General features: G+C 41.0%; 1 protein-coding gene across 1 annotated transcript; it reads right to left on the minus strand.

Moving 5' to 3' along the window:
• Positions 1 to 296: 296 nt before the first annotated feature.
• hip1rb (huntingtin interacting protein 1 related b) lies at positions 297 to 20,487 on the minus strand. Its single transcript, XM_023410681.2, has 32 exons — positions 20,155 to 20,487; positions 12,610 to 12,673; positions 12,101 to 12,243; positions 11,451 to 11,507; positions 11,202 to 11,282; positions 11,008 to 11,084; positions 10,735 to 10,796; positions 9,797 to 9,937; positions 9,549 to 9,606; positions 9,022 to 9,097; positions 8,595 to 8,762; positions 8,405 to 8,460; positions 8,223 to 8,295; positions 7,542 to 7,725; positions 7,365 to 7,453; positions 7,148 to 7,264; positions 6,962 to 7,063; positions 6,573 to 6,767; positions 5,307 to 5,454; positions 4,994 to 5,080; positions 4,766 to 4,873; positions 4,437 to 4,573; positions 4,130 to 4,240; positions 3,944 to 4,002; positions 3,765 to 3,795; positions 3,546 to 3,608; positions 3,299 to 3,399; positions 2,725 to 2,830; positions 2,328 to 2,451; positions 2,168 to 2,229; positions 1,583 to 1,807; positions 297 to 1,489 (listed from the first exon to the last, which is right to left on the minus strand). The coding sequence occupies exons 1-32, from the start codon at positions 20,245 to 20,247 to the stop codon at positions 1,481 to 1,483; spliced, it is 3,207 nt and encodes a 1,068-aa protein (XP_023266449.1). The 5' UTR covers positions 20,248 to 20,487; the 3' UTR covers positions 297 to 1,480.
• Between the last annotated feature and the right edge of the window lie 2,151 nt (positions 20,488 to 22,638).

The raw sequence follows: 22,638 nt of genomic DNA on the forward strand, positions 1-22,638 counted from the left end.
AAATTTTTAGCTACCAACAAAACCTTTTTGTATTATTAGTTTTAATCTTAGACTGTAAATAAAAGTTGAATGTGGTTAATCCTACAGACTGGACAAAATAATTTTGTTTAACCTTAGATATAATATATAGCTAGATTTAATTATTGAGATGAAACTGAAGCTGAATAAAACAACAAAAAAATTACCTAGTTTCTTCTTAAATGTGCTCTGTGTGATTATATGCCGTAAAATCAAAATGTTTAAAGAAAAAAAAACCTTCATAAGCTCAGAACAAGATGAGGTAACACAATGGGACATCAAATCAAACATTTATTGTTCATTTGTTTTACATTTATACTTCTTACAAGGAGAAACCACCAATATCTTTACTAAAATATATTAATAGATCTGAGTGTATAAAGACATTTCGTACAGAGGAAAGGACAGAACATAAAAAGATGCATTTTAAGAACCTGTAAGAAAAGCTCCCAGAGGCAAAGTGGACGTGAACACCTTAATATTGTACATTAACTAACCCTAAATCTTCATATTCAGCCTAAAAGAAGTATTTGATAATTAAGGACACCTACATCTGATATTTGTGTGCAAGAATTAAGTCTGTCTATATGCTTTAACATAATATCCAGGTTCTCCTCTAAAGGGACATTCAAGAGATGAGTGTAGATATTTACTAGGTGTGAATTGCACATTCCTATACAGACTGTATGTCTTTACAGGTATTATTTAATGCTTTAGTACAGTACGTTTCAAGGCCTCTGAGACAATCTTGTACTGCTGAGAAAGAAAGCTATTTTGCACATAAGAGGAACATTGTCCATCATGAAGGCAAAGCCAGAGGTATGTAAAACTTCTGCTGCAAAATGGACGCACACAACACATTTCCCCAGTTTCCTTTACCGCCCACCACAACATAAATAGCATACAGTGTACCTTAAGAAAAATGTAATGTGCTCTGTAATGAATGTCCAAAACATGGTGCAAAAAGGTTGTCCAAAGAGTGATCAAAACTAAACTACCTATTCACATACAAGATATGCTGTCGATTTGTGGTCATCATCAAGGTTTGTATTCTAAAAGCAGTAGTGCTTAATAGTCTAAAATCTGTGTGATGCAGAAGAAAAACAACAACTTTCAAACAGCCTAAAATTATAATATTAACCTTTTTTGTTCTTGATGCCAAGTTCTAAAATAAAAAGGGGTTCTGCCTGGATGGCATGCATATGTATCTTTTAAAAAAGAGGAGTAAAGGCAGCATATCCCTTCCAGGCATCGCAGGTTAAAAAAAAAAAATTCAGGCTTCTGGTCCATTTTGGCATAAAGAAAAAGAAAAAACAAAGGAGGGATGAACAGCAAGATGCAGGATGAGGCAGAGGATTGTCAGCATGCAACTTAAAGGAACTGTATGTCCACAAAAAGGCGATCTTTCTCTGGTCAGTCCAAACATCCAGTAGTGGAGCATTATCATCCTCTGCTCAGGCATTTAGTTAAACTGCAACATACAGAACACAAGAGAAAAGATTTACAGACAAACTCATGTCTTATTTTCTCATATAAAACACAGACTTTTCTTTACAGCTCTTACTTTGGGTGGAATGTGGGGTTTCTGGGCCAACGCAGGTTTCTTCATGAGAGCAGGTTTGCTGGGTTTTGGTGACATAGTTACAGGATGGACCAGCGAGGAGGCTTCGCCGTTCCCCTCAGAAACCTGCTCTAGAGGAACTCCAGCCAAGTCATAGTGCTTCTTCCTCAGCTCGCCCAAACGCAGTCGCTCGTTCTCCAATTGACTTTCTAATTCCAGCACTTTCACCTGAGGGGACGACAAATAAACAGATGGTTATCAACAGTCAGACCTGTTGCTGCTTTATTTATTTAAGATCATTTCATTAATTCCACCATGTAAATGCAGCTGACAGCTAAGCTCATTTATGTAAACTAAAAAAATCTTTTTTAATTTAATTCAACAATTTACTTATTACTGAAGTTGGTTGCTAATTGGTATTCTCCAGTTTTAAATGAGACTGAAAAACATAACTAATAATGAGGGTCATCTTAACGACACACACTGCAAAAATGTATATCTTTCTGAATTTAATTTTAACAGATACACAAATACAATATGGTTTATGTACAATATGGAATATGATGATAACAGAAGTAAGGCACTTACCTGTGACTCCATTTCTTCTTTTCTTAACTTGATGAGGGACATCCCAGAGAAGTCCATGGTATCTGCACATAGAAAGTGTTTGGATAAAACAGAACTATTAAAATTACAGATGCTCATCAGAGTCTGTGAGGGTCTAGAACACAGATCAAACTGAACAAACCTTTTTCCTCCAGGTTCTCCTGGCCCGTCTTTGTTGAGGCCACTACATTAGCTGCCATTTCATTCACACGGCGAGAGGCCTGTTGGAGAACTGTCAGCCTCTTACTGTTGCGGTCTGCCTTCACCTGAGTGCAGAGGAGATCAGAGTATGACCAGGTGACACAATTTAGATACTAAACCAACAAACTCAGTTACAGAAACCAAATTAATACTCAGTGTGATACAAAGGTGTGTTGAAAGAGATAAAAAAAAAAAAAAAGGTACACCTAAGAGAAATGTAAAATGTGACATTCACACTGAGGCAATTAACATAATGCATCCCAGTTTGTTTCTACAGTTATAACCAGTTATCTCGAAGGTTTTTACCATTGTGTTTTTCTCCAAAATTTGACCATTACCTTTGAAGCGGCGACCAGCTGTGCTGTGCTAGCAGCAATCTCATGAGAGCAGACGATCAACTCCTCATATTTGCCTGTGTGCAGCACCACCTTATCAGCAGACTCTCTGAGAAAGCAGGTTAAGACATAATACCACTTCAGTCCTCATAATTGGAAAGGGTACAGTTCTGCACACTGGCTAATAGCTGTTTTATATGGAGGTGCTACACACAACATTTTAACATCATTAAATCATTACTGGGTCTGTTTCAAGTCATGAATATAATTATAGTAAACCTTCAATCAGCAAGAATACTTGTATTCTCTTACAGCCGCTTCATGCATTTTACATTTAGAAAGGTAGAATTAGCTCAAAATATGATGAATATCTGCTTCATCTGAATTATTTTAGTGAATAATTCAGAGGAAACTTGGATAGATATTTTGCCTGAGCTGTTGTTCTTGCAATGTTGGGAAGAACTGGATCTGCCTACTGCAATAATGTTTACAGTCACAAGGTCACAGGGATCAACGCAGAGTAGACCATTTGTTTAAGTATCATGTGATGTGATGTTCCGTATAACTGAGAACTTACACCATCTCTGTGGCTCCCCAGCCCACAGCCTTGGCAGCAGAGATGAGTCCCTCAGTCCAGCGGGAGTTTCTGGCGTAGAACTCTTTAATGGTGGCTGCACCCTTAACAAGCAAAACATCAGTACTGTTAGCCTTTTTTTTCAAAATGAAACAGAAAAGCTCACTCTGTTACCAGTAGTAAAAGCTGTTGAACACTTGAAATGAACAAGCTGCCTGTTTGGATTCAAAGTCAGAACAGTGTGACTCACCCTCCCACTCTCAACGATCTCCTTTTGCAAATCTGTAGATGCTATAATTAGCATGCGGATGGCCTATGGGAAGACAGAAGGGTAGAATAAAAAAAATTAAAAAACTAACAAACAAACAAAAATGTTAATTAGGATATTAATTTAAAATAGGATATACAGTATGTAGGGTTTCATATGTAGTCTAGGACATATATTAGTTGAAAGAGATAAACTGTGTACCTTCATCAGGTCTGTGCAGCTGTAAAGGATTCTGTAAAAGAGTGAAACAGAACAGAGAATTAAAAGTTGTGGCCTTTTTGTTCAATGAACAATATTTAGTGAAGAAGACAGAAACAGAGAAGAAGACAGGTATATTGATAAGCTGGTGTTTAACTGACTTAGATAAACAAAGGACAAACCTCTCATTGACCTCCAGTTTAACTCCTGATGTGTCCTTACGAGCCTGATTCATCATTTCCTAAATACAAACCCATATGAGACATTTATCAGTTACATTGGATACACTGTAGAATATATCAGAGGTCTATTTCTTTTCCTATCTGTTAGTATATAATACATCTTAAACTAAGCTTTACAATACTCACATCAATCCTGCGGACTGCCTCCTCAATAGCTGCTGATGTTGCAGCCATTTCTTTGTCGACCAGATCTCCCAGCTCATCCTGACGAATGTCCATGCTTTTCGGCCGCAGCTCCTGAACATAACAAGGGGGAAAGTAATTTGTCACAAGGCAATGATACTGGAAGTCACTTAGAATATCACTGATGAAAACTGAGGTCTGGATGATTATATTACTGATATGACACTTTTACACTGGTGGTTGAATGCACTTCTTATGGATTTCTTCTCCTAATGCTCAGCTAAAAATAGTTCTATTTTTTTCCCCTCACCTGGCCCAAGTGCAGGATCTTTTGAACAATTATGCGAATGGAGGCTGGGTCTGCCCTCTGGAGGGTGGTCTTGGACTTAAGGTCCTTCAAGTACTGCAGACTCTCAGTTGCACAGCCCCTGCAGTTCTCTGTCAGTCCTGCAGGGTGTAGAAGAGCAGAGATAAAAGGACTATTACAAGTCGCTATTGAAATGCCGCTTCTGCAGATTTGAATCTGAACATATTATATAAAACTGAGATGTGGCTTTAAAAAAGGATGGATATATGTAATAAAATGAATATGAAAACGGCTGTAATAACGCCGTGAGAATATTCAGAGATATTCCTTACGGTCTGCATGGTCAGTGGGGGCCATGTGAGCTGTAGCGCTGCCGTTAATGATTGTATCCGCAGCCAAGTGGGAGAACTGGGTCAGAGCCCTAAGCAGCCCTCCAGCATCTGGTTACAAGAGCATAGAGTAAGAGAGCAGTATCCCACATTAACAAACATAACAAACCAGCCACACAGGGTCATGAGGTTAGCAGGATCAACTCGAAATCAGAGGCAGACAAATCTTACCCCCCATGTTATGGAGATAATCTGCATGGCCTTTTTTCACTTTGTCGATGGAGCCGAGCGTGGCCTCCGCCCGACTTATGAGGTAATCTGTGTTTAGAGGACAAATAGAAGATTGAAAAAGAAAAAACCCATAAGCTTCGATAAAGTCTCCAGAATAGACAATATAATGTATATGGTCCACCAGCTAAACAGATCATGGTTTTGCTAACACTCCATTTTGCCTTTTTAATTATTTAATTCTCACACGACTCACATCATTGTTGTTAACCTGTCAGTTTATGTTTGTTGAGAAATAACAGAGCAGAGGTCTGACCTGGAGAGCTAGTGCAGCGTATATGGAGGGGATCATCCAGCTTAGAAACAGCGTCTTGGATGATGTTCTCAGCCTCTGTGATGGTACCCTGCAGCAGAGCAAACTGCTCCTCCAGAAGCTTCTGCTTCATCTGCTCCTCATGACTCGTCTACATTCAAACACAAGCAACAGAACATACATACATACATGTATAAACTTGTTTATGACCAGAGAAGTATATTGTCATACGTAAAGATTGTCACCATAGGGGAGAACACATGATTGTGTGTCCACTTCACCCAGTGTCAAAGTTTCATCCACAAATGCAAGCTTTAATGTGAGGACTAAATCGGCCAAATGAAGCCTGTGTGATTTTCTTGTTTAGGTGCAGTGGGTACAACAGAGAGCAGAAAGTCCAGATGAAAGATTTACAGTTTCTCTATGTAACTGCATCTGTACATGTACACACACATTCTGCTTCATGTTCTTTCAAAAATTCTCTTTCCTTAAATCTTAATTCACTCAGAAAGGTTTTTTCACACACACACGTCTTAACTACTGTCCTTCACATTGACTACATTTAAATGGGTCATGGCCACATTACATCTATTGACCTTCTTTAAAAAGACTTAATTAGACTTTAAAGACTGTATTTAGGCTCGGGGTGCTTACAAAGTTATTCTGTTCTTATTCCTGTGTTTTTCATTACCACACCCCTGATTTATCATGCTGCTGCTACAGTACAATATGCCTTTGCAGCCAGCTTCATGCAAAATAAGGAAAAACTGTGCTTCATGCCCTTTCCTTTACAGTTTTTCATTAGTATCAGACAGTAGCATGTGTCATCAAGCAGCTCGGCTGTCATTATTTGTCACAGCATGTGCTCTAAAACGCCTTAAAAACTCTGCTTGTGAGTCACACTTTGATTAAGTGTATACAGTGTCTAGACTGCATGTCAGTTTGACTAAAATGCAGGTTAAAAGTAAACAGAGAGTCATGACACTACCCAAAAACACATTTACAGTAATATCAATATATTATTAGTTAGAGTATCACAGATCATTTAAATATAGCCACTGATACAAATGTCCACATTCACCATTGCCGTGTGCCCAGTTTTCACAGTTGTTCATAAATATGGTGTAATGCCCGGGGTAATTAAAACAAACCCTGGTTTACGTTTTCTTAGGGAGACAGACCTTAAAGCTGAAAACTCAATTAAATTGACTGAGTGGAGACAAGTCTGCTGTTCCCTCTGCTGAGCTGGGCTCTACTGTCCTGACTGACCTTCTCCTGCAGTTTGCCCTGCAGCTCTCCCAGCTCCCTGCTGCTCCTCTCTCGCTCCTGCTGAAGTGATGACTGCTGCACCTGCGCAGCCTGCCGCAGAGACGACAGCTCCGCCTCCTTCTCGCTCACAGATCGCATCAGACGCTCCTTCTCCGCCTGCAGAGCCGTCATTGAGCTGTTCATTTGCTCCGATGTCTGGCAAAAACAGAGGGCGATGAGGGAAGCCAGAAAAGGCAGATGGCTGTGAGTGTCAGACGGATAGTCCATCCGGAAATACGCGACATGCCTCAAGCTTCCAAACACAGAACGGATGAATACTAACATGAGGGTGAATTTGCTAAAATCATCAAGGCCGTTGCTGCAGTGTAACACCACAGGTGCGCGCTCACCTTCTCGCTGCTCTGCAGAGTCCCCTTGATGCGCATCATTTCCGCCATCTTCTCCTCCAGCTCTCTCTTCAGCCTCTCCATCTCAAACTTCTGCTCTTCCAGCTACAGTGACAACGAAACTGCATTAACCGCCACCACCTGCACTTGACATCCATGTTATTAAAGCAAAAACAACACACCACCGACCTTCATGTCAGCGTCCTGTTTTATCCTATCAACCTCAAACGACAGCTGCTGTTTGGTCCTCTCCACTTCTTCCTGGGTCTGCTGGGTCGCTGACAGCATCTTCACAGTGTCTGCACTCTGTCAGCACATCAGCACGTTTAGTGTTACCACACACAGTGAGGTGCTGACATCTAATTTAAAACAAGCATCTCTGGACTGATCTGTAGTCTGTCTGTACCTTCCGGAGTAGTTCAGCATGACTGGCCACCAGCTCTGAGTGCTTGTCCTTCAGCTTATTGTACCTTTGCTCGGTGGCCTGCGCTCTTTCTGTACAGACAAGAGAGATGACAGTGTCATCTTACCGTCCATGATTACCTCCCAAAGTTTGTGCAAAAGTGTTAATTGTATATCTTACTCTCCGCCTCAATGAAGGTGGTTTGTAAGCTCTCATGATCTGTGTTTCTGCGGCGCACGGCCTCCAGCTCCATGCGCAGCTGCTCATTTTCCACAAGAGCACGTTGTTTCTGTGCACGCTGTTCTTCTAGCTCTGCCTCCAAACTGTTGATCTGGGACTTGAGCTGCGTGATGTAGCGTTGAGCCTGCAGGAGGGGTAAGTGAGAGAGAGATCTACACATCAGGAAAGAAATCTACTGGCGTCAGTGCAAATACAGATTGTTCAATAATCAACATAAAAATCTTAAGATTTTCTATCCATAAGATGCATTTCTTTTTACAAACTCAAACTCATGGCTTGATACCTGCCAAATATTATCTTCCCATGTTTTTACTTCACGTCTGCTTTTATAATCACAGAAAAACACAATCACAACAGAAAGAGGAGGGGTGAGTTGCAGGCTGGAAACTGTGACGTCAGCACGTCACCTCTCCTTCACAGGCGACTTGTGACATTCCACACGGCAGGAGCAGCATTTACATCTGCCCAACACATAATCCAGATTCCTTTGCACATAGATAATAATGACCTCTACACACACACACACACACACACACACACACACACACACACACACACACACACACACACACACACACACACAAATCAGTCAACAGGTTATTCAGTCCCTGAAGTCCTTACCTCTGCTTTGACTCTCTCGAGCTCTGCTCTCAACAACTCAAGGTCACGCTTCAGGCTCTCGATCTGGAGATCCCTGCCAGACAGAAAACCTACTGTCACTGTGCGCTGGCAAAAGTGAAGTGCTGAAACCAATCAACCCATTTAACAATCACAGGTTACAGTGGAAAAGCACCCCGGCTCACCTGTCATCGAAACCTCCATTGGGAGGTCCAAATGTCTGATCAAATATGTCAAGTTGCTGAGAAAAAAAAAAACAAGAAAAAAAAAAGAAAGAAAGAAAAAGAAATGAATAAAAAGGAACAAAAAACATTCCACAACATCATGGCATGTTTGCCTACTTGCGTGAGTGTATCTGTGACCGTTGTGCCATACCTGTGGCTGTGCCTGTATGCTGGATGTTGACACATCGCTGACCTCGATGAGCGGCTCTGGGTCATCGTCGTCGTCGTCTTGTTGCTCTGGTTCATCCTCGTCTGGGATGACCACCACTGGCTTCACGTGCTTGGCCAGTGAAGCTGCGTGCAGGAAGTTTGGTGGGGACTGACAACGAGAAGTACAAAATGTTGACATTTGGTTAAACCACTAACGTCTTTGTTATCGTGTTCGGTGGATTTAAAAAAACCTACAAGTGAAATTTCAACATCACATAGGTGTCTTTGTAAATGATAAGCCAGTTACTCCAGTTTGTAGCTAACAGTGGCAGTATTAGGCTGATGGTGAAGTCTTTGACATTCAAGATGGAGGCTGTGACTCAGCACTGAGGTTATTCCACATTTTCACAGCCCACTGTGCTTCTTACATCAGGCAGTTTCGGGATCTGGATCAGTCTCTTGAAGTACAACATGTCTCTGGCTTTATTGAAGAAGGTCTTAAGGCTGTGGGACAAAGGAAAACAAGTTAAACCCAGTCATGTCATATTTTCTAAAACTATTTATGTAATATTTTCTAGACTTTACATAAATGGCTTTTGTGTGTTTTATCACAGTTGGCAGGTGTGGAAATCTATAACTGAACTAAAATGAGGTAAAACAGCTAAACTACAAAATCTGTGATAAATATTAGACAAGTGAATTAAATGGCACAGATGGAGACTCCTCCCTGAACGCGGCAGTAAAGATATGAATACATCTGCGATAGTGATACCAATGGACACTTCACAAAGAGGGGGATGGAAAGCAGTGATGGGCACATTTGCATCAGTTCAAAGTGCTGTGGTGATTGGGTGAGGCAGGATTATGTTACAGGCTTCCTTACGTAAAATTGTTTTCCTCCTTTTATGCTGCCATTCATTCATTCAGTTATGGCCTGAGGCCTTGGACGACCTACCTGTGGAACTGGTCGTGGAAACGTTCACGGTGACCTTGTAGGGTATCAGCAGGGAGACCTGAAATCCAAGACATGATCCGAATTCATTCACCATTAAGCAATGTATGGATACACATAAAAATGTATATTAAGGCTAATATCTTGAATTATTTTAAATCGTACAGAACATTTAACAGATTTTTTAGATTTTACAGGCAAAAACTTCTGCTGAATGAGATTTTGTCTTAGTGGGTAATAACTGTTCTTACAGGCATGCAGCTTGAACAGCAGCTTGACGGTGAAGTGGTAGAGGTGACTACAGTCCTGGATAACTTGGATGAGCGGAGCCAGGCGACACTGGCCTGATGTGAGAGTGGAGATGGCGATGGACGTGTTGAGCTGTCGAATCACTGGGGGCAAAATCAGAAACAGTAAGTATACAGTAAGAATCCCTGAAGTAAAGCTTGACTGTCACTAACCAAATATTTTGTTGGGTAATTTAATTTTGGAAATTTCTGTGCTGGAGGAGCAGCATCATTTTTTTGAAACATGCCTCTAGATGACGCCTATGTCTTTTTTTATCCATTCTGTAAATCTCTCTGAAGACAGCTGTGTACGGATACTGTTGGTTGAATAAAGTGCAAACTGTTCTAGTGAGTGAGTTTTCACATTTGATTCTCTTGTTACATGAACACCTAGCAGACTGCTGAGGTACCAACAGCACATATAAGTGACTCCAGAACAGTGCTGAGGCTGATGACGCGTGTACAACTACAGAGTCCAGGCAAACTTTGTTCACAGTACAACTGCAAAATTTGTTTATGGTGTTGAGATGAGATCCCAGGCCTCCACCCTGCAGGGAGGCCTGGGAGGAGCATGCCATTACAGCTAAACTGGAGGAAGTTGACTTAATGTCTTCTGATTGCTGGCATTTCCTCATCAGTTGAAACTAATTTAGGCAAACACAGAAGCACATGAGTTAAAACTAGACCAAGTAAGTAGAATCACTTTTTAAATGAGATCAAATGGACCACAGTCCAATATGCGAGTTGCTTACAATAACACTTTCTAGACAGGCTCTTAGCTTTTCTACATAAATAGATAATGTCAGCAGGCTGCAGTCCTCTACTGTAGCTCAGGTTTCTCTCCTTTGGAAGAGTAGGATGGGGGAAAAGGTGGGGGGAGTTTTTTTTTTTTTTTTTTCCACCTGTCTCAGCCAGCCGCAGCTCTGCGTCCAAGTAATCAAACACCTCCACTGTGAGCTGGAACCTGCAGGAGAGAAGTTGATACCTTCATTAGAAAGAAAAGAGGCCTCGCTCAGAAACAATGATGATGTAACCCTGTGAAATTAAACCAGCAGCAGAGTTTATTTTATGAACTTGTTTGGGTGGCAGCAGCGGTGCTTATGATTGATATTGATGGGATTTAAGGGCTAAGCGCAGGCTTTAAAAAGCTACTTTTGCCATATTTGGAAACTCACACATTATTAATGTCTGTCCCTGCAGTGCGCTCCAGGACTTCATCTGTGGCCTCCAGGTTCGGTGGGATTTCTGAATGCTGCATTGAGGTACATTTTTGCCGTATTAGTGCCGCTGAGTCATTGCTGAATCATCCATTACATGCATCTTGGTGACATAACGTGCGATGTGACATATGACAGAAGATGTCCTTTACCTTGACATGAAACTCCAATTTCGTACACAGCAGCCTCGTATACAGAGCCACCAGCTGTCCATATTTGTCATGGAGGTTGCCCTGAAAAACCACAAACAGGAATTAAAAATGATCAGTTTAAAAATATCTTGTCAAGTTGAAGCTTTCTTGTTTCTTACTTGATAGAGATTATTTCAGGCTTCACAGCAACTCCATTCAACTGCGAGCAGCATTCTTTTGAAATTATTTTTAAACGATGAAATGACTCACCCATAGTTTCCCAATTTCAACTAGAGAACTGTGATGTCTCATGCAGTCTTGTAGAACCTGCAAAGGTGAACGCTTACATGAGCAACTGTAGTAACACCCAGTTATATTGGTCAAATCCTATTAAACTCACATTCAGTCATGTGTTCTGAACACATATCACTGTGTTTAAAAAAAAAAAGAAAGAAAAGAAAACTTTGTTACATCTTCCAATCACTGTCGATGCACTAAAACAGAAAGTCTGAATTTATATCAATCTGAGCATTTTACCTTTTTACCTTCAGACCTTTAGTGTAAAGAACAATGTGTGTATCCACTGTTAGTTTTTCTCGGTTTGATACTGAACCCCACCTTGCCTCTGATGTCTCTTCCATCAGTGTGTGATTGTGATCTATGAATGTGTGAGTGAATGGGTGAATGTGGCAAGTGCTGTAAAGCGCTTTGAGTGGTCAGTAAGATTATCAAAGTGCTATATAAGTGCAAGTCCATTTACCATTACTCACAAATTATAATTATCTCTCCCAGCTTTGTGCTGAACTCATGAGGCTGCAACATCTGATCTTGGATCACTCAACACCTTTTCACTTTTAAAAACTACATGGCGTATGGATAGTAATAGGCAGAGAGAAAGAGAAAGGGACTTGGTGTCTTACATTGCGGTGGCCATCCCGCAGGACTTTGTGCAGTACGTGGCAGAACTTCCAGCTGAGGATGGAGCTGCTGGCCAGAGGGAAGCCCAGAGCGTATGACCAGAAGGTGTAGGCTCCCTTCTCCCTGTGAGTCCCCAGGATGATTCCTGTTGTTGTTGTCGTTAAGGAAGCACAAACTATCACAGGACTGCTGGCTATTCCACATACAGCTCTGCTAAAAAGGTCAGTGAAATAGAAACATATTCACCTTGACAGCTATATTTCCAGGTCATAATATAGATCCATTTAACAATAAAGGTGAGCTAATGTACGTATGTTTTATTTCACTCTGTTCAAACAGGACATATATCAAATTACAGGATAAACATTTTCCTTTCCACTGTGACTTTAAAAAGTAAGCATCCAGTTAAGTGTGCTGTTAAGGATTTGTCCATGAATGTAAATATTAAATATCATCAGATATCATAATAGATGTTTATGACTGTTATCATTAGTTTTTTTTCTAAGGATACGTCGTGCATGTTTCTCCTTTACAGGCGTCTCACTGGAGTTGATGGCTTTGCTGATGCTGCTCAGCTGAGAGGAGAGGAGAGGAGATAATATTAGATCTTGTATAGTTTGCTTCTCCACCCACACAACCGTCAGAGCTTACAATAGACGTAACAGTAAATACATAAGTCATGAGAAGTTAAATAAAGACCAGGAGCCAAACAAATGATAACTGGCTGCACTGCGCAGACAGGAATGAATCAGACAGTCAATGACTCTGCACTGTGCAAACACAGTGTTGTACAGACATACTCTCGGCTCTAGATCGATTTTAACTGGCCAAAAAAAACCTACCTTTACCTCACATACACATTTACTATGCCACAAAAGAAGCAACATTGTACACAGGGGTTCACTCTCATCCACTGTGTTACTGCTTCAATATTGTCTTCATATCCATAACTACAATACAGTGACAGCTGCTGTAATCAATAACCTCAGTGTACAGGATCAATACAGTCACATTCACCCACACTGATCTTTTTTATTAAGACTTTGTATTCATTTGCACAACTGAGCTGTTTGCACTATTTATGTTATCATATACTGTTCATACTGTCTATACAGTGAATGCTGTTATATAAGAGCTACTACATCACTAATTTGCTACTTGTCAGTGCTGCACTGGCTCCGATGCTTCACTGCACATCCAAGCTGCTGCACGATTTACTGCTGCTGGCACTGTCTATACAGCTGTTACCAATTTACCTCACTGGAGTTCTATTTTTACTATTTTATGTTTTATATTGTCTATTGTACTTATTGTTCTTATAGCATTGAGAAGTTGCTAACGTAATCTTGTTGTACAACTGTACTGCTGCAATGACAAATATATTCTATTCTAAAAGGAAAAACAAAAAAACAAAAGTGACAACAGGAACATGGTGAGATAACACCAGCAAAAACATCTTGATAAAGATAAATTAAATCTTGTTTTTCAGTGTCTAATGCTGCTAACCTACCTTTTACCTTTTGTGTGAAACAACAAAATCAATGTATGATGTATTTAGCTTTATGTTTGGAGCTCAGGTTGAAGAGGACGAACGTTGGATCGAAAGATAGCATCTCTAATTTTCCCACTGATAATGAGCCTGTCACCAGAACCAGAGGACACATCAGGACATTCTGCAACCTGTCCAGCAGGTAAAACAAGTGCTGCTCAAAAGGAGCAGGAAGGGAGGGACGGAAAAACACACATTGGCTGGATCTCAGTGTCCCCCATGGACATTTTACCTGAGGTACAGTGTATCATAGCCAGAAAGTAATACGATAACTGGTTGCTATCGTCTTGCCACACTAGAGTGTTCTCGTCATGGTCATCCCCCATCTGTGCTAATAAAAGTATGGTTAAGATAAAGAGTAATTCCTCTATCTAAGTATCACATTATTATTCATATATTTTTTTTTTATTTCTAATCTGCAAATAAATTAGTTTTTCTTTTATAAATAAAGTTCCTGGCCAACTACTAGACTTTTTCATTTATAAGCGACCATGAAAAGAGAAGTGCATGTTTTAAAAAACACAGACTTTCTGTATCCTCTGTGGCATTTGACGCACACACATATTTTCCCACTTCAATGCACAAGTCTGAAGACAAAGAGCAGAGGAGAGGAATGTGGAACGAGCCCCGATAAAAATCCAACATGTTCCACCATTCCCCTTTTGGGATGCCACAAGAGAGATTTGAATCATTCCCTCACTAACACATAAAGATTACAACATGATCAAAGCTGAGGTTAGACGGCACAATTACCCTAACTACTGCGACAACACCCATAGCTATATCAGGCTGTGTGGTGTGCCCCGCCTCAAGTCACAATTCAGTGCTGTGTGCTTGTGTGAGGGAAGTGTCCTGAAAAAGTAATCCACACGTAGCCAGAGCATAACCTCTTTCTACAGCCCTGTGTCCCGCTGAGGTGTCGCAATCAACCAGAGCTGATAGTCTTTGTTGAACCAAGCCGGAACAAAAACAAAACAGCTGGTTGCAGTTTACCGAGAGGTGACACCTTGGAAAAATCCATCATATTTTTCTAATAATCCCAGAATGCTTAGTTGTGATTAGAGATGTAATACCAATGACAGAAATGTCCCACAAATGCATGTCTGCTGTTCCCTGTGCCTTTGTAACACATCTGTTGAAGACCATAGTATCTGTATGATGCTAGCAGCTACAAGCTTTATCATCACAGTATTACGAGACTAATCCAACACACACAAGCATTAAAAGCAGCAACATCTTCAATCTCACTCTCTTTCATCACAGCCTTTCTCCAGTTATCTTCCTACATAAAAAGGCTTAAACATGAACATGTGACCCACAACATGTAGTGGAAGTTTCACATGCCAGCAGAAAACCCTGCTTCTTTGGTCTAACCCATAAACAAAGGCTTAGAAATCCATGTCACATCTTTGTTTGAAACATAATCACATATCAGTGCCAGAGGCCCCTAATCCCACAAAACCATATAAAAGCCTCTTTAATACATTAGAAACCTGGGAGTCACAACCCCACCCAAATCCACACTCACACACAACCACCAAAACATACATGGCCACACAACAAAGCACAGAGGGACTACTGTGGGTGAAAACTGGCGTTCACAGTGAGAGAGGGGTACACTGGTTAATAGGAGACTCCCCCCGCCTGCTTCTGACGCAAATGAACTGCTAGTCCCTCGTTTACACAGGGCAAGTGCAGTGGGCTAGCATGGAGGCCCGTGTGACAATGAGCGGTTTGTTGGGGGAGGAAGGCCGACAGCTGGGGAAGAAGATTGGGTTGGATGGGGGCCACGCTCTGGCACACAGAGCCTGGCACAGAGGCCTCAACAGATGGCAGCTGAGCAGTGAGGCTGCAGGGAGACTCTCATAGTACATGCAGAATAGCTGTCAGTCACAGAGCGGCAAGAGAGCGGCGAAAGGGACAGAGAGGAGAAGGATACTGAATGCAGGATAAGCAGGAGAGGGTGACCAAATACTACATACAGTTTACTGTCAGAAGAAGCACATGGTGACTGTAGTCATTACTGTACTGCAGCAATTTTCAAAAACAGGAGCCAATTTCAGCAGCACTCACTGGAGCTCTCCAGTGTACATTCCCTTACATGCCCTTGCTCAAGGCCACTAGAGAAGTAATGGACACTATGAACAAGGAGATCAAACTAGCAACGCTTCAATTACTAGTAGTGCCGCAAGTAACAATCAATTAAACAGCCGGTAACTTAATTAATTGTTTTGTCAACAAAACATCAGAAAATTGTGAAATATTGGCCATCAGTTTCTTAGAACGCCAGAGACATCTTCAAATGTCTTGTTTTATCCGGTATGGCAAGGAAAAGCAGTGTTTCCCATTTAAAGAACTGGAACAAGAGAATGACTGCATTCCTCTTTCTTAAAAATGACTTTAAATCGATTAATGATTAATTAAGAGATGAATCTCTGCAGCTCAAATTATTATTATTTTAGTTAAATTATTTCTCTGTAACTGAGTAAACTCCTTATTGGTAAAGCTCTGCCACTACACACAATACAAAGTCTCACTACCAAGCCTCACTTCAGACTACACACAGGTCACACACTAACACACACAGATACCAGTTCCTTAATGTCTTGGTCAAAAGGTAAGTCAGATGAAATCCAAACTATTTACTAACAATGCAATTTCGTCCGAGACCTCCAGACATGCTGACACTGTCGACTGTGTGGCTGCCCAACAACTCAGTGCTGCATCTGGTTCAAGCGTCAGTAAATCCCCTGACCAGCAGAGAGGAGAAGTGAGAGGGAGGGAAAGCCTGGACTAATCCCCGAGGCCTGCCATAAGGTCTATTGCCAGCTAGCATCACTGTACAGTACACTGTACTCACTCCACAGTCCAAAGACACCACCCTCTGTAAGCTGCGCTAATACCTCCAACCTTAAAGCATCTCTGCTTACCTTGTCATCTCTGCTTTTCAGCAGCGTGTCCCTGTGTTTGGACATCCCGCTGTGAAAAGAGTGTGTGAAGTTAATGAAGTCAAGGCATCAATGCTACACCTGAGCTGCTTCTCACTGGACATAATGCCTGGAGGCAGGAGCACTTACTGCACGTCCTTATCAGCTTAATTCAACAGACTGCTGCTGGGGATCTGGCCGACAAGGTCACACACAGACTTTAACACAGCTTGCACCCATTAGCTGAGGTTAGCTACATGTAGCACGATGACCAATGCTAACAAGTCCTGAAAACAGTGTCACAGAAGCAGTAAATGCAAAGTGAAGGGTTCCCTCTCTACAGAGGGGAGACAAGGAGAGGAAACAAGGAGATGAGGCGTCCAGAAACCATTTTCAGTGAACACATGGATTTATGAGATGTGTTCAAAAATGTTTTTCAATTACACTTTTTCAATTTAATATTCTTTCTCAAATCAAATGGCTTTGCAAAGTTATTTCAGTATTTTATTAACTTCTACCTCACTGTCTCTGGCCCTGATTTAACAAGCGCAGCCTCTCCCACATCAACACCGGCAATAACCCCAACACATGAGCCCACACTGGATGTCTTGTTCTCCTCCTCACTGCTCATCCGTCCTCAGAGAGGACACATGGTAATGAATACTGTAGAAACACAAATATAACCTCCTCACACTCTGTGTGTGTTTTCCTGGTTTTTCTCACTCTACATCAGCGGCTGTAGGCCAAACACACAAACACTAAATAAGAAACGAATTGTGTTCACTTTTATAAAGTGAAAAGTTTAAATGGAAAATAAGTCCACAAAGTGAATGGATCAGAGGAACTAATGAATGGCTGCACAGATAGAGACTGTGTCTTACTAGGTAATGACTTACTATTATGTCTAATGAAATTAGCAATACAAAATCCAATAAAATATTCAACAAAAGATAAATTGTTCCTTAACAAACATATTTCATTTCATCCAATTTGCTGATTTTGCTACTTAGCTGGAGAATCACATGATGTTCATGATTATAGGTAATGCAAGTCAGAGCACAAAACATACTGCATATATCATAGCATACAAACAGTATTGTGATTACATTGTTTTCAGTAACAATCGTCTATTGTCAATGAAAATACAAGGATATTATGGGCATCATGACCACATGTTTTGTAAATAATGTGTGAGCATGGCGTGCGTTTTGTATGGTTATACTGCTCATAGTGCTTAACTGAACAAAACAAAACAAAACAAAAGATTTAATGATGAGCAGTTAGTTTTAGTCTAGAAAAAGAATACAGGACTGCAGATTTCTTTGCGTAAAAACGCTCCAATAGAAAAGGTTAAAAAGGTGAAGTTAAAGCTCGAATGACCTTTTCGTTTGTTGACAAACACTGACATTCAATCTCACGACAAAAACAAATGCTTCACGTTAGAAGTGTTTTTTATTAATATGGGAAACAATCATAACCAAAGTGCTTTTAATTCTGTCTCTACTCCCACTCAGTATCTGTGTTTACCCTCTGGTACTCCCATCCCCCTTCCCTCTCTCATGGGCACTCACTCAGGCAACAGGAGTGAGGGAAAGCAAACACTGCACTTCACACACACATAAACACACAGGACGCTGTGTGAGACATTTCACCTTGGTACTGAGGTCAACATAAAGAAGAGAGAACTCAGGAGAGAGTGGAGTGAAAGAGAAGTGCAGAAGAGGAGTTTCGGCCAGTGTGGATGAATCAGCAGTACTGAGAAACTCTTTGACAGAAGAAATATTAATCTAATAGAGATCTTTACAGGCACAGTATGCTACTTTAAACTGTTGTTTGGTTTAGTCAGTAGCCTACATACTGCACATCCACTAATGTAGTTGTAGTAAAATGTTGGTTAGGAGGTGGTACAGAGCCATGCAGTAGTTTCTGCTTGAAACACAAGCCAGTCAGGAGTTTGGATTCTTCCTCATACCACCCAATTCATTTGAATGCTGCCCAGTGGATCTAATCAGTGGAGTATTTCCCCTCTGGCTACATACTGCATCCTTATTCAGTCATATCAACAAGAAAGACCAGTTTAAGTCACTTGATCTGACTAGTTCTACTCTACTCTGTATATGTTGTGAGTTTTAAACCTGTCCTTTACACACAACACGCCTTGTTTAATATATGCTGCACAGCAAGAACTAGTAAGGCAACAATTGGTAGTTTTGAAATGAGAGCTGTGCCCACTTGTTGCCATTCTGTTCAAATCACCAAATATGCTGCATTATTAAACAAATGAGCTGAGGGCAACAAACAAGCAGGGGTTCAAGCATCTCAACTCCACCTCTCTACACGTGCTTCAAAAGCAAATAAAACATTGACAGAGTAATGCACGCCCCGCACTGGAAAAGCTCAGCCCATTTCAGATAACAATACACTGAAAGTGCCGTGAGTCTGAACACCAAGGCAGAGGCTCGGCAGCTTGTTTAGTTACTCAACCTCGTTTGAATCTCATGTTTCCCAGTCAGACTGGGGTGTGTGCTTCACTTGAAAACAGCAGCTCCAAGAAGATCAGCTCGTGGTTTGTCTCTTACTCCTATAGGCTACACTGGTTCAGAGAGCATGGTTTATTTGGCTCGTAACTGTAGTGAAGTAACAGTCAGAAACCACAAAGCACCTGTTGTTGTGTGGGGAATGAGAAGAAGAAGAAAAGAAAAAAACCTTCATTCCTTCAGTGCACGCATTCAACAGAAACTGAATCACATTTCCAAGTACCGGTACACCACAAGGGAAACACCTCAAAGTTTAGGCCTTTCTTCCTGTTCCCTACGTAGAAAATCCTTCTAGGAGGCTTTTAAAAACAGAGACAGAAATGTCTGAGGGAGGAAAGGTGGCCAAACAAGAAGGACTAGATCAGCATGATACCAATAGACAGGCTTCAGTGAAGCATGACTACACATAGCACTGGTGGACCTTCAGTCTTCTTGTCAAACACCTCAACATTATGTTTGAAAAGGTCCAATTAAATCTCTCAAAATGAACCATTTTAGTATGTGCTGGTTTCTGAAAGCACGTGTACACCACTGAAACTGTGAATTTAATGAATAAAAAAAAAAAAAAAAAAAAAAGTTTGTCTGCATTTTTACATGTTGACCAGATAACGATGAACGCTGTTATTGGGGGGCATGAACACATTTCAAACACACAGGGGGGGGGGGGGGGGGGGGTCTCTCTGAAGCCTCGTGCCTCACCTGGCTGTAAGCGGGAGTATTTAGCATGTAGACAAATTGCAGTAGAAACCTGCGACATCTTCAATGCATTTAATTCACTGATTAAACATTCAATATCACATTTAATTGGAAACGTGGCCTATGCGGTAGACTGTGACCATCACACACACACACACACACACACACACACACACACACACACACACACACACACACACACACACACACACACACACACACACACACATACACACACACACACACACACCTCTTCAGTCATCCAGTAGAGCCACACAGAAAAGGCCAGGATAAAGCTCATGGTTTCCCATCGCACAGCGAGCATGAACCCACCGACTCATATTTACCTGCTGCTTGTCAAAATGCTCCCTCTCCGCTCCGAGGTTGGCCTCGGTCCGCCTGCTTTTCACCCGTGTGGGCACCTGTCTTATGCTGTTCATCCTTGTTTTCACAATGACGGCTTCAGCAAGAAATACTTATTCTCCCTCCCTCCCCGCCTGCTTTCAAAAAATAAAGAAAAAAAAAAACGTCCAGACCAGAGCAAATATCAGAGGTTCCCTCCTCTATCTACACTGCAGGCTGTGTGTGTGTGTGTGCCTGTGTGCGCGTGTGTGTGTGTGTGTGTCCCAGGGACATCTCCAAGCTGCGGCGTCGTTACCGGAGATGCATCGCGGCTGAAGGAGGAAACGCAACAGCAAAGTGAGTGTGTTTGCTTTGCATTACGTGGATGGATCCTCCCCCAAGGTGGAGAAAATCATCATCGTGTCCTCTAACATCAAATCCTCCCACACGCATGTCAGTTTTTTCAACCGCAGAAAATAGGTAGCCTGTGTGAAGTAATTTCAATCAGCTTTTCCGTTATCGTTTTGTACTGTGTATTTCCTTTTTTTTTTTTTTTTTTTTTTTTTACTGTCTGTCGCTTTCAGCTGTGTGCAGTGACGTCATTTCAATGAAATCAAAACTCATGAGGATTATTTCAGCGTTTTTTTCTTCTTTTAATCCCGACATTGCGTCTGCTTGTACAATAACAGCCAAGCAGTGATGACATAAACCAGGAAATGAATCTCATGCTGAAGTCAGAGGATGTGCCTTCATCGGAGTACACTGCTGTGACATTGTGCTATGACGCTGGGAAATATGATATAATTTAACAACTTTATGCACTCAAAAAGAATAACATAATTCACGATATTTAATACAAACAATGGCATTAAAGCAAACTCAGTCATAGTATATAGGATTTTATTAATCAGAGTAGTAAATGTGGGTGGAGGTAGTTGTGTGCCAAACACATGCAATTTTTTTTTTAAAAAAAGAAGAAAACAATACTGACAAATCTTTAAAATAAAATGGACAATCCTCACCGCGCCACTGAGGTCCTGCACACAAAGGGAAATGAATGAAATGTCAGAATGAGTTTGATAAGCGTTTTATCAGTCTATCATTTTATTTCCTTTCACGGCTGTACACCCCATTGTTCTACATTTATGACAGATTCATTTAAGGACATCTTGTGTTGCAGCTTCTTTCTTAAGCTGCTCAAAGCTTTAAAAAGTCATGTCATCAATGGATCATCCATGTAGTTCATCCACTTCTGATTATTTAAATGTCCTCTTAGGTTTCTTCAGTTCGCTATATTTTTACTTCCTCAATGGAGTGGTTTTTTGTTTTTACCATAGAGCATTGAGTCTCTTGCTTTGCCCAACATTACTCAACTTGGCTGTTAGACCATACGACTGTGGTATGTGAACAGACCTGATTTGTTTGTCTCAGTCACAGCTTCCTTCACGTTTTATCATTAGATAGCTTCATTCAAATCGACAGTTAACACATACTCTAAAATTGTACAGTGCAACTGGTTTTCATTGATTTTCATTTATGTTGACCACATGGAGTCTGACTTCAAGTTATCAGTGTTGTTTCCCACCTAGATCATGTGCAGTTCTTCAGCTCCACACCAAGAGCAACTGTTCGACAGCAGACTAGAGTAAGAAAATTAACACGCTCGTCATTTCCTTTGTACATTTTAGGCTTTGTCTTCATTCATTCCTCCTCAAGGTTGTAAGACTGGAATTTCATGTTCCTTGCACCAGGTGGAGCACAGACCATGATGTTTAGTTCCCAGGTATGCAGGTGAGGGAAACACAAAGGCTGATGGGACAACAGGATAAGGATACAAAAGGACACGATTGCCCTGCAGGCCAAACTGGCTCTTTTACATTTTTCTATCAAGCAGTCTCTGAACTGGCAAGGCCCTTATCACATCCATGGATGAATGACCGAGTGACAGCTGGGACATGAGAAAAGCTGTGTGACTGATGAAATTACGTTATGCCTATGAGTCATATGAGAAAATCTATGTCTGCATTTGCATCGGGCTCTGGATTCTTCTTTTGTCACTATGTAAAGAGCTATATATAGATTTTGTATGTACATGTCCTGTACAAAAACATTAATTCATCAAATGCTTAGCAAGTCTCACTCCTACAGCCTCTCCTCCTCATTCACCCTCCTACTACGATGCATATGACTCTTGTGCCTGTATTAGTCACAATGCCTTTCAAAAAATAGAGAAAAAACAAGTTGCAACAGCATGACTGTTTATGACATATTTTGTATAAAACACTGAAATTAACATTTTTCTCGTTCTTTCTTTCTTTACTCATTTCTTACTAAAATGAACTTTGCAGTCAGCATACTCCCACAGTTTCCTATATGATCCACGAATGATGACTAAAAACTGACAATGCTTCAGATCACATAGTCACAGTCTAAAACAACAGTCCTGCAATAAATCCTCCCTTTATTACGGTTATAATGTTGTAATGACA

The sequence above is a fragment of the Seriola lalandi genome, unplaced genomic scaffold (assembly GCF_002814215.2).
Source record: "Seriola lalandi dorsalis isolate HSWRI2012SDOR001 ecotype SW California unplaced genomic scaffold, Sedor1 jcf7180002054427, whole genome shotgun sequence".
In the NCBI taxonomy this organism is placed as follows: domain Eukaryota; kingdom Metazoa; phylum Chordata; class Actinopteri; order Carangiformes; family Carangidae; genus Seriola; species Seriola lalandi.